This window comes from Lontra canadensis, unplaced genomic scaffold (genome assembly GCF_010015895.1).
Source record: "Lontra canadensis isolate GAN:19392208 unplaced genomic scaffold, GSC_riverotter_1.0 scaffold60, whole genome shotgun sequence".
In the NCBI taxonomy this organism is placed as follows: domain Eukaryota; kingdom Metazoa; phylum Chordata; class Mammalia; order Carnivora; family Mustelidae; genus Lontra; species Lontra canadensis.
Window position 1 is genome coordinate 11,266,821 of NW_022631054.1, and position 13,257 is coordinate 11,280,077.

Here is a 13,257-nt window from a genome sequence, read left to right on the forward strand (position 1 = left end):
TTAATCTCCTTAGTAATCCTGAACAAAGTATTGGTAGGAATATGGAAGGTAAAGGCCATTCTGATGAGGTCTCAGATGGAAATGTGGAACATATTAGTGGAAACTGTAGGAAAGGTGCCCCTTGTTATATAGGGGCAAAGCACTTGGCTATTTTGTGGAAGGTAGAACTTTCGAGTGATGAAATTAGCTGAGGAAATATCTAAGTGAAGTATTGAAAGGGTAGCTTGGTTCCTCTTGACTACTTACAGTAAAATGTGAGAAGAGAGAAATAATTTAAAGATGGGATTGTTTAAAATGAAGCAGAACTTAAATATTTGCAAAATTCTCAGCCTATCCATATTTAAAAGAAAAAGAAGCCCTATCTGGGAAAGAATACTAAGGGTCTGATCCTTAGAGAGGTTTCACTGTAGGAAGATAAAAGATAATATCTAGAATGTAAAAATCAAGAAAGAATAGTTATTCTGAAATATGAAGGCATATTAGAAAAAACACCTAAAGGATTTAAAATTGCATTTAAAACTGTATGAAGTGGTAATTGGCAATGTGAAGGAATGGGGCAAGGGAATACTGTTTTTTATTTTAAAGTTTGTAGCAGTATTTGACATTTTAATCTGTATACATGTATTACTTAATTTTTAAGGATGAATAAGTGATAAATAGGAGTTCTTTGGGCACAGAGATGGAGGAAGGGTGTATCCCAAACAAGGGGAAGGATATAAGCTAAGGCAAAGATGCTCTCTGGAGTCATTTTAGTCCCTTTGGATATTTAGTCTATTGGATGTTTTTTCCTTCCCCAGGGACTGTGAGCTCCTACCAATTACAGAGTCCTTTATGAACACCAGGCGACAGGAAATCCTTAATATGTAAGTGCAGCAGGTAAAAAATTTGGAAGTGTGCATTAAGAAAGATGCACAAATATTCAAGTCATAAAAGAGTTACTATCCCTACTTTTTTTTTCAAAGATTTTATTTATTTATTTGAAAGAGAGAGAGTATAAGCAGGGGGGAGCAGTAGAGGGAGAAGCAGGCTCCCCAATGAACAGGGAGCCAGATGTGTGGCTCAATCCCAGGACCCCAGGATAATGACCTGAGCTAAAGGCAGATGCTTAACCGACTGAGCCACCCACGTGCCCCTCTCTACTTTTAGGATTTAAGAATCCTAAAGGCCTGTATAAATATAACGAGAAAGAATTTTTTCTTTACACTGTAGCTCCCCAATGGTATCTGTGTTACACTATTTGCTGGTTCTTCTAAAACTGAGGTAGGGAGTGATATGGCCCCACCTACCAAGGAATAAAGATGAAGAAGATGTGATCATTTAGGATGAGAGGAGTGCTCAAAACAGAATTGAGGAAACATTTAAGTCATGAGCAGAGGAGAAGGAGGAATAAGCGAAAGAGAAAGAGAAGAGAAAAAACCAGGAGAAATCAGTGACACACAAGCCAATTAGCAATGTCTAATGCAGTAGAATATCAATATTAGTAACACACATCTACTCTACAGTTTAAAAAGTGTTTTTCATTTATAGTGAAGTCAAAGATTTTTCACATTTAACCCAAGAAACCCAAAAAAGCCATTAAACTTAGCAACTAAGGGACTCTACGGACATTATGAATGGCAAAGATCAATAGGTCATAGGAATGGAAAACGGATCAGGTGAGTTGAGAGAGGCTCAAGAGGTAAAGAAACAGGGTGCTCATTCAAGTCATCAAAGAGTTCCTGTTTCCTAGGCATTTAGATATTAAAAAGGGGATCCCTAGAAAGTGAGTACATGTATCTTCCCTGGAAAGTTAAAAAGAAGTTTTTGGTCTAATTAAGTTCTTAAGAATTTGTTTCAAAAACATTCAGAGACAATCACATCTCTAAGAAAGAGCCAAAGCAAAAAATTCTGCAGATGCTTGCATATAATAGCATTTGTGGGACTGTGTTACCAGTATCCAAAAGCATATTTTCCAGCAACTTAAAAAAAGTATCAAAAACTCTAACCAAAGGTTAGCTAGCATGGAAATTTAAAAATCACATATAATTATTATATAGTAAATACAATAGTAAAATAATAGCTACAATTTATTTTTTTAATGGGCCAGGCATTATGTTCAACATTTTATATACATTATCTCATTTAGTCTTCCAACTTTGGGCATCAGCAGGTCTTGGGTTGGCTATAGATGGTAGAAAATGGAACGAAGTATGACTCTTAGATTTTCTTCTTGAGCCATTAGATACATCTTGGTGTTGATACTGAGATGGGGACAACAAGGGAAAAATCAGACTCTGGCAGGAAAATTAAGAGTTCAATAATGGTCTTATTAAATTTGAGATGTTTCTTAGAAGTGGTAGGTAGGTGGGCACTGAGCCTAGAGCTCAGAAGGAAGGTCAGGGCTAGAGATATAAATTTGTGACTTACCTATATCCAGATGCTATTTAAAACCATGGCACTTAGGGGCACCAGAGTGGCTCAGTCAGTTGGGTGTGTGACTCTTGGTTTCGGCTCAGGTCATGACCTCATGGGTTGTGGGATCACTGGACTCTCATTGGACTCTGTGCTCAGTGGGGAGTCTGCTTGAAGATTCCCTCTGCCCCGCCCCCCAACCTCCGCTCAAATAAATAAATCTTAAAAACAAAACAAAACCATGGGACTGAATATGATCACTTAGGTAGAGAAGGTAGACAGGGCAGTGGGTGCTATGGAGTACTCAGTATTCAAAAGGGTTGCAGAAAGGCAGAAGAGCCTGCAAAACAGACTGAGAGAAAGCAACTGGGAATACAGGAGGAAAAACAGTAAGATGGGGTTATGGGGCCAAGAGAATAAGTGTCAAGAAGGGCATAGTCAATTTTATTGAAAATTGCTAGGAGGTCAAATGAGATAACAACAGAGAAGTAACCACTGTATTTAACAATACTGAAATCACTGGTGATTTTGACAAGAGCAACTTCAATAAAGTGGCAGAAATGAGCAATGGAAGCTCAATTATAGTGGACTCAAAATATAATGGAGGTGAACAAAGGGGAAAAGGTGACTATAGACAAATTTTTCAAAGAAATATTGCTCTGTCTTCTGCATAGTAAAGCAAACAATCAACAAAATTAAAAAGCAACCTACAGAATGGGAGAAGATATTTACAAATGACATATCTGATAAAGTATTAGTATCCAAAATATATAAAGAACTTATAAAACTCAACACCCAACATCTGAATAATCCAGTTAAAAAATGGGCAGAAGACATGAATAGACATTTTCCAAAGCAGACCTACAGAGGGCCAAAAGACATATGAAAAGCTGTTCCACATTACTCATTATCTGGGAAATGCAAATCAAAACTAAAATGAGATCTCTCACACCTGTCAGAATGGCTTAAATCAAAACTCCAAGAAACAAGATACCTTGGTAAGAATGCAGAGAAAAGAGAACCCTCTTACACTGTTGGTAGGAATGCAAACTGGTGTAGCCACTATGGAAAACAGTATGGAGGTTGCTCAAAAAGTTAAAAATAGAACTACCTGGGGTGCCTGGGTAGCTCAGTGGGTTAAGCCTCTGCCTTCGGCTCAGGTCATGATCCCAGGGTCCTGGGATCGAGCCCCGCATCGGGCTCTCTGCTCAGCAGGGAGTCTGCTCCCCCCCGCTACACCTGCCTCTCTGCCTACTTGTGATCTCTCTGTCTGTCACATAAATAAATAAAAAAATCTTAAAAAAAAAGAATATTTAAAAAAAAAAGAACTACCCTATAATTCAGTAATTATACTACGAGGTATTTACCCAAAGAATACAAGAATACTAATTCAATGGGAGCCATGCGCCCCAATGTTTACAGCAGGATTATCAACAATAGCCAAACTATGGAAAGAACCCAAATGTCCATTGACTGATGAAAGGAACAAAGAAGATGTGGCATATATATACAACAGAATAGTACTCAGCCACAAAAAAGAATGAAACCTTGCCACTTGCAATGACATGGATGGAGCTAGAGAGTGTAATGTTTAGTGAAAGAAGTCAAGAAAGACAAATACCATATGAGTTCACTCAGATGTGGAATTTAAGAAACAAAACAAACAAGCTAGGGGAGAAAAAGAGACAGAGGCAAACCAAGTAACAGACTCTTTACTATAGAGAACAACAAACTGATGGTTAACAGAATGGAGGTGGGTGGGTAAAAGGATTAAATAGGTGATAAGGTTTAAGGAGTGCACTTGTTGTGATGTGTGCCAGGAGCTGTATGGAAGCGCTGAATCACTATATTGCACATCTGAAACTAATATTATACTGTATGTTAACCAATGGGTTTAAATTTCAATAAATTAAAAAATTTTTAATAAAATAATTTAAATAAATTATAATTTTTATATCTATAATATAAATATAAATATAAATAAATCTAAATAAAATTTAAATAAAAAACCTAAAAATAAAGAAATATTGCTTTGAAGGGAAGAGAAATGCAGTAATAATTGGAGGGGGATGGGAACATCAAAGGCACTTTTTTTTGAGATGGACAATATTAGTCCATTGTAGCTGATGGGATTGGTCCAGTAGAGAGGGAGAAACTAATAAGGCCAGAGAAAGGAGGTAACTGCAAAAGCAAAGTTCTTGAGAAAAGGAGATAGTATAGGACCCAGAACAAATATGTAAGAACTGCCCTGTTACAGGAGCAGAGAAACTTATAGATTTAAACAGAATATAAAGCAAAGCATATGTGTGCAGATACAGGGAGATGAGAAAACTTCATCTCTGACCACTTCTGTTTTCTCTGGTTCAGGATCTGAAAGCAGTGAGTCTACTCCTCTGAATTCCTATAAACCCTCTCCAGGTCCTTCCAAGTGAGCAGGCCTGGTGAACAGTAAGGAGCCCTCACAGTAGTATGGGGAAGCATGCACCATACTCTAGTGTCCGACCTAATAAGGTTTCTCTTAGTATAGCGGTTCTCAAATTGTGGTCTCTGGAACAGATGTAACATCATTCTTTAGACATTTGTTAGAAATGCAAATTATCAGGCTCTACTCCAACCTACTGGATTAGAAACTCTGGGGACAGGGCCCAGCAACAAGTTTAAATAAGTACTCTCGGTGATTTTGAGAAGTTTGAGAACCACTGTCTTTGCAGAATGCTGAGGGTTTCTTGGAAGACTGAAATAGCAATTTCTCAGATACAAAAATGTCAGCAGCAAGAGCTTTTCATAATGAAACTAAGTATAAGACAAATGCTTTAAAAGTACTGGCAGTCAGCTGTGTTAACTTCTTTTCACATACCTTTGCCTCAAAGGCCAAGCCTAGGTCCACAGCATAATCCCATGAGTATGATAGAAATTACTCCATGAGATTCAGGCCTCAGATGAAACTGACTCACTGAGGAAGGCTGATTTTAAATTTAAAAGCATGGGGACGCCTGGGTGGCTCAGTGGGTTAAGCCTCTGCCTTCGGCTCAGGTCATGATCTCGGGGTCCCGGGATCGAGTCCCGCATCGGGCTCTCTGCTCAGCAGGGAGCCTGCTTCCCCTTCTCTCTCTCTGCCTGCCTCTCTGCCTACTTGTGATCTCTGTCTGTCAAATAAATAAATAAAATCTTTAAAAAAAAAAATAAAAAAAAAAATAAAAGCATGCACTGTGGAGGAAAAAAGTACATAACAAGATAGAATTGAGGGAGGTGTCGCAGAGGGATGCTTGATTTGGAGTCAAACATATTGCTGTTCCATGGGTAGAACCACCATGTGTGATCCTGAATAAAACCCTTAACTTTTCTGAGCTCAGTTTTCTCATCTAAAAATATGAAGGTGCCAAAATCTTACCTTGGAAGGGAGTCTGTGACTATAATCCTGTCTGAGTAAAGAGTCTAGAAGTAGTCCCCAAGTTGCCATGTATTGTATCATGTGACCCTGGTCTCAACAGTTTGAACCAGTAGATTTAGACCAATAGTGCAACATTCCTATACTTCAGCAAATGTGGTTATGTCATGGCAGAGACAGTTTTCTATAATTTTATTCTGTATCCAGAAGTAAGCAGAGCTGTCTCTGTTTCTTTGCAGTAAACACACAATAACTTTATAGGGTTGTTATGAGAATTAAGTGAAAAAATGTGAGTATAATCTATAACACAGAGTCTGACACATAAAACTCAAAAATGTAGTTCTTCATAGTAATGAGAGCTCCAAAGCCATTAGTGCCACAGGTAAGATCAAAAAGCCTCAGCACCCAAAACAAAACCCCAAAGTAAATGAGTATAGTTGCAGAGTCATGAAGCCTCACTCTGCAAGGCTTTTAGCTCTGAGGCTATGAAATATATGCTCCTGGGGCTTTAGTCCAGAAGAACTCACTGAACTCCTAACCTGCAGCTTTCTGATGTATTACTCTGTATGAGTGGAAAGTTTGTTGTTGCTTTCTGGCATGGAGGGACTATGGAGGAGCTATATTAGAAATTTAAGAACACGTTACACAGAACTTTTCCAGTATAACTGAAAGTGGGGCTATGACTGGATTCAGGGTATGGAAGATTCTGAAAATAAGAAGAGAAGCTGAGTATTAGCACTGCAAAACTGGCCTTGGAGCATTGGAATGATACAGAGAAATGATGACCAGAGACGATGGCCTTGATGAGGAGAATCTAGAACAGAGAGGCCATTCGGAAGGCCACAGGTCTAATTTAATCTAGAAGTTCCCAATGCCCTCAACCAGAGCAGTGGTGATAGGAAATTAAAAAGTGTGAGTGGACACTGAATTGCATTTTAAAGGTCAAGGCATCAAATAAAGTTGGTGACTGAATGTTGGGAATGAAAGAAAAATGAGTGCCTGACAGTTTGGTAGAGTGAGGAATGGTGGTGCCACTGCCAGAGTTATGGGAACATGTTTTGGTTGAAGGTCCGAATTCATTTTTGGATTTCTCAAACTTGAGGTGATTAGGGGATTTTTCAGTGGAAATGGTTATAGTGCAATGCTGTTATGGGACTGGAACTCAGATTAATGGAAAGAAGATGAGGCTAAGATCAAAAGAGAGGTAAGCTTTGGAGCCATGACATTAAAAAAAAAAGTTCTCAGTGAGGGGGTATAGAGGAAGAAGAAGTCCAAGGCTGCCCTCTGTCTAAGAGGTGTGTCTAGTAGTGATACAGAAGAGCAAACCCAGGGAAAGCAAGAAAAGTAAGGTTGATAAGTATCTGGAGAGCCAGGTTAGTGCCAGGCAGAAGAAGCCAAGGGAAGACATTTTCCCTCAGCAAAGGCTTCTATGAGGTAATATCTGGAACAGAATACTGATGTCAATAGCAAAGTACAATGTTGTGGAAGCAACATGAATGAGCTTAGAATACTCTGGGTGGCCTGCGTAGAGCCTACATCTTTCATAGCTAGGCTAAAGTTCATTTAGCAAGACTCTCATAATGACTGATGGCAAGCATTCGCTAACACTTCTGCAGGGGGCAGACTGGAAGGACAGACAGAGCACTTATCTGAGATACGGGGACTTACCTAACTCATCCCAAAGTTGCCTGCATTTATCTGTCATGCTTGTTCCTTGCTGCCTCCAGAGTGTGAGTCGTGGGTCAGCCATAAACTGCTCAGTTATCAGCGTCAGCATCCTGGCTCCATTGGAATCCCTCATCCGCAGCATCTCTCGAACCTGACACATAAGGAGGGGCCAGGGGTTGGTGACTGCACATCATAAAAAAGCAGGAGGAGAAGGAAGGGGAGGAGAAGATGAAGTATCTAAGCATAACACACCCAAAGAGCCAAAAAGAAGGTTTCTTGTTCTATAAGCAAGTTCTCTGCATCTATCAAGAAAGCCTGCTGTGCACAATGAGATACCACTTCACATCCACTAGAATGGCTAGAATCAAAAAGTCAGATAACAACAGGTGTTGGCGAGGATATAGAGAAATCAGACCTCTGACACACTGTTGGTGGGAATGTAAAATGATGCAGCCACTTTAGAAATCAGTATAGTATTTCCTCAAATGATTAAATGTAGAATTACATGACCTATCAGTTCCGATCGTAGAGAGAATGAAAACACTTGTCCACACAGAAACTTGTAAGAGAATGTTTATAAAAGCATTATACATAATAACCAAAAGGTGGAAATAATCCAAATATCCACTAACAGAGAATGGGTAAACAAAAGTGGTCTAGTCATACAATGGAGTATTAGTCAACCATAAAAAAGAATTAAGTATGGATACATGCACAACATGGGTGATCCTTGAAAATACTATGTTAAATGAAAGAAGACAGTCACAAAAGATTATATACTATATTATTCTACTCCTAGGAAAGCCCAGAATAGGGAAATCTATAGAGACAGAAAGTAGATTAGTGATTGCTTAGGGCTGGAGGAGGGGGAGTGAGGAATAAGGGAAGTGACAGGTAAAGGGTATAGGGTTTCTTTTTAGGGTGATGAAAATGGTCTAAAATTGACTATGGTGATGGGTACACATATCTGTGAAAAACTAAAAACCACTGAAATGCACACTTTAAATGGGTGAATCATCTGTTACTAAAGGCGTTAAGAAAAAAAGAAAGAAAGAAAACCTGCTGTGAGAGCCCAGAGTTCTAAAGTACTACATCTCTTCAAGGTTTCATCTGGCAGCCTTGGGTTCCAAGCAGAGGGATTGTCTTCCTGACGAAAACCCCCAGCAATGTTAATTGATTTAGAATGGAGCAGAAGGAAGAGGACTACCAGGGAGAGGCAGTAAGGATCCCTGGATGCCACCTGCTCTGATCAGCCCTCCCATTAGTTTTCGAGGATTCGGTACAGATAGATCAAGTGAGCTAGATCCAACGCATGAAGCCAGAAGTGTGGTGAGCCCAGTTTACTTAAAGAAAAAAAAAAAAAATACCCTTCATATCTTACCTTGGCAAACATTGAATTGAGTTGCTTCCCAGAGCCATAGTAACCACCCTGGGAGAGGAAGAGTTTCACTTGTTCTTTGACCTGTTCCTCATCCAAATGCCAGCAGTTTTCATCATCGATGCTGGCCCCAGCTGTGGGGTCAGGGGCACCTGTGAGGGATGGCAATGGTGAAATGAGTCCCCTGAATTCATATGCTACACATTTGGCAGAAGGGGTACTTTGTGAGTATATTAAAAAATGGATGGCTTATTCTGCCATAATTGGGGGCTTTGTCAACTGTGTGGTCCTAAATAAATATAAGAGGGCTAATGCTAGTTTCATATTCACTTATGTCTCAGTCTTATCTCCTTCCAAGGTCTATAAATACCATTCCGGGGGTGGGGGAATCCCAGAAGGAAATGCACAAAGACGAAAAAGTGATTTATTTTTTCCCTAGGAGGGTGACATTTATTTTTTTCCGTTCAATTTGCCTTCCTATGACATTCAAATAAACCTTAAAGTACAGGTTACAAAATTCTGTGTCATTATGCAATTGTAGCTTCTCAGCAGAGTCAACACTTCTAAATCTCTAGAAACTTGCCCCTTAAGGCAAAGTCAGAGTTGCATGCAAGGTGAAAAATTTTATAAACTTATACTCAAAATATCTTTCATATCTGGGCTCACACCACCTTCAAACAGTTTTGGTTATTTACACACCTCTCTCCCCTCATGCCCTGTTAGCTGCTTGCTCACAGCTGAATCAGCCACAGCACTGTGCTGGTAATGTGACAGGCACCTAGGGAATATTTATGGAATGAAAACTGAATCTTCTCTCACTTTCTCAAAGACAGAGTCCTGTGTTAAGTTTTTAGAAACCTGCCTCCAAGTGTTAAAAGGCTATAAATCAAACGCTCTCCAGGTGTGGCCGTGCAATAGATTAGAAATTCATGTCATGAAACCATAAGATACTCTTAATCTCAGGAAACAAACTGAAGGTTTCTGGTGGGGGATAAGGATGGGGTGGCTGGGTGATGGACACTGGGGAGGGTATATGCTATGGTGAGCGCTGTGAATTGTGTAAGAGTGATGATTCACAGACCTATACCCCTGAAGAAAATAATATATGATATGTTAATAAAATAAAAATAAATATTCTTGGAAGGAGAAAAAAAAATAAGAAATTCATGTCATGTTTCATCAGTCAGTCTACTTTTTCTCTTGTCTTCCTGTATCAAAGCCCTGATTAAATGAAATTCAGGTCTACCCAGAAAAGCTGCTCTTTGGCTAAGCTTTTGTAGTGCATCTATCTTTTTCTCCAAGAAATCAGGAGGGTTCACACATTCTGTTATTCTACAAGTACTGATTAATACATATGACTGTCAGGTTTATGCTTATCTACCATATACTACTTTTCTTTGAATGTATTGTTCTAGATAGTTCTGATTAGAAGTCTTCAGTGATGCACCATTTTTATTAAATTAAGTCCATATGCCTTCGCTTGGTATCCAAGGTTCTCCAAGCTCAGGCCTTATCTTTTATTTATAGTCTTGTCTACCCTATATTTATGCTATGTTTCAGCTAAGAACTTAGTGTTCTCAGAAATCAACCACATTTCCTCATGACTTCACTTCTGCTTTTTCCTTTTTTCCCCTCCCTCTCCTGCAAACCATTCTTCGGCCAAACAAATGATACTTCTTATTGTCAGAATTGCCTGGGCTCTAGAGTCAGGGCTGCAATGAGCAATGGAAACCACGAAATAAGTATACAGAAAGGCCAACACTGGCATGCTTCATGCACTGCTTAGTTCACTTCGCAGGAGAGGCTCTTTTTACCCCCTCACTAAATTAGCTATATAACCCACTGCCACCTGTCAAAAGTATGTCCATTTTATGCTCAAAATACATATAAAAGGAGTAATACTCTTAGCACTTTATTATTACTTTTCTTAAAGACCTGTTGCATTTTATTCTACATCAGAATTGTGCATTTCTCATATATTCCCCAAATTGAAGTTGTTAAAGAGTAAGTATTCAGTTTTGTACCTCACAGTGCCTGGCTTATTACAGCACTGAGTTAGCATTTATAGAATAAACAAATACATGTCTCACTGACCGTCCAGATTTAAGCTCCAGGTGGGCAAATAATATATCCTATACTTCTTTTGTATCCCTAAAGGGGCAAAGCAGAACAAGTATACTCCTTATTCTTAAATATTGGTTTATAAGAGCCATATTTTTAGTGCTTCCTGTATACCAGAGTCTAAAATCTTTTTACATATATCCTCACTAGAACATACTCTCCTTGAGGGCATAACTGGTTTTATTTGCTGATATATTTGCAACCTGTAGAATAATACTTGGCACACAGCAGGTGCTCAATGATTATTTGGTAAGTAAATTCCAATGAAATTTTATAACTCCAAAAGGTAGTATTATTATTCTAATTTTAAAATGAAAAAAACTAAAGCTTATACAGGTAAGTAATATAACATATATAATAATATGTAATATAAGTATAACATATATATGATATACATATACATACATATAATATAAGTAATATAACAAATATAATATGAGCCAGTATCTATATGCTGGCCTCTCTTCAACGTCTGTTTTTTCACTACAACACTGAACTTTAGCCTCTAGCCTCATAGGCCTGAGCATGGAGAGCCACAAGCTGGTTTCAGGCCCTGGAACATAAAGTTGGATGGTGTGTATGAAGATAGTTAAATCCTTTCTTGGCCTATTCCACTATATAGAATATAGGATTAGGCATTTTCCACTTAGTGAAGATGATAGAGTTCTCACCAGTACAGTGATTCTCAAATGTTAATACATAGAATAATCATCTGGGATTTGTGTTAAAAATGCAGATTATAGTCTCACCTCTAACGATTCTAGTTTTCAGTAGTTCAATAAAGACAGAACAGAGATAAAATGAGGTATATTAGGTATAAACCAAGGACTGGGCCTTTGAGTACCTTGTTGCCAAGGATGGGGATGAGGGAAGAACAGAAATGGTGCTCCAAAAACAAGCAGAGACGGTTTGAATACCAATTCTGACTCTTGGGTGGTTCGATTAGGATGTAAAAAAGCAGGAACAGGACCCAATCTCCCAGGGGAAATGGTCTTAATTAACTGGCTGGAAGTGGGAGTGACAACCCCCCATAAAAGTTCAAAGGGGTATGGAGAAAACTGGAGAATCTTTTGGGCCCAGGTGGTGGTAGTGGCAGTTTATATAAGGCACAGTTTATAAATACACAGTACACGAACCATAGAAAACTGCTGAGAAGGGTTTAGATAAGGCAAAGCCTTGGGAGTTACTAACATTAAAATTTCAACTAGAACTTTAGAAGGGTTCACTTATTTGATAGGCAAAAAAGGAAGGTAAACCATGTAAATGTTTGCTGATCTATAATGAATCCAGGAGATGAGAAAGAGGGCTGCCAAAATGGCTGGTTGCAAAAAAAAAGGGGAGAGTCAATATTTGAGGCATCCAGGTAACACTACTATAAGGAGTTGGTGTGACTGTTGAAGGAATTAAAGTCATCTGGGAGAGCATGAATTGGCAAGAGGCCCCAAGGAGGATTTTCTAAGATATTTTTTCCAAGATATTTCATGTGATTTTCCCTCTGGAAATTTTCCAGAGGGAAAATCACATGAAAATGTAAGCAAAAGCCAGATGATACAGGTTTTATAGGCCATATGAAATCCGGACTTTATCCATGACAAAATCTGTAGTTATAGAAAAGTTACTCTGGATAACTGTGTGGAGACTGGAATAGAAGGGAGCAAAAACGGAAAAAGAAAGATAAATTAGACCTTTAGGTGGGAGATTATAGTAGTTTGATTTAGGGTGATGTGGTATCAATAGAGAGAAGTAGAAAATGATGAAATACACTTTGCTCTGTTCTACAGAAATTTCCTTACCCTTATTTTCCATCACTTAGTTTTAAAAAAATTGCCATTATATTTGTAATTTTCATTAGTTCTTCCTGTTGTGTGAATTTGTTTTTACAGCATCCCGTTCTTATTTCATGGTTGCAATATCTTCTGCTAATCTAATGATAATGTTATTAATAATTTCTCAAGGTTTTCTTCTCTCTGGATAGTTTCTATTTCTCCCAAATTGCCTTTCTACGTTTGTTAACTTTGGTCTGTGTCATCCACAATATTCAATGTTGTTGACCATTCCCTTGTTGAAACAACTCAGTTGTTCACTCAGGTCTATGCCGACTTTGATAATTTCTAGCTATCTTTTTCTCACTTCTCATTCTACCTTACTCATTCCTACAATGACTCCTGTTTTCATCACCTGTATATGCATGGCTGTATTCATTCAATAAACCCTTATTAATTTCCAGATACCATGCTGGGTGACAGAGACTCAGAAATTAGTAAAACATGGTTCCTGACCCTACTCCTCAATCACCTTACTTTTCTCAAGG

General features: G+C 38.5%; 1 protein-coding gene across 1 annotated transcript in view; it reads right to left on the bottom strand.

The window, feature by feature from the left end:
- ZSWIM5 (zinc finger SWIM-type containing 5) overlaps positions 1-13,257 on the bottom strand; it is a 206,898-nt gene that overhangs the window by 49,591 nt on the left and 144,050 nt on the right. Inside the window, exons 3-4 of the mRNA XM_032877615.1 lie at positions 8,829-8,977; positions 7,448-7,598 (exon numbers count right to left, since the gene is read on the bottom strand). Of these exons, the coding sequence (XP_032733506.1) occupies positions 7,448-7,598; positions 8,829-8,977 (300 nt within the window). The remainder of the gene's footprint in view (positions 1-7,447; positions 7,599-8,828; positions 8,978-13,257) is intronic.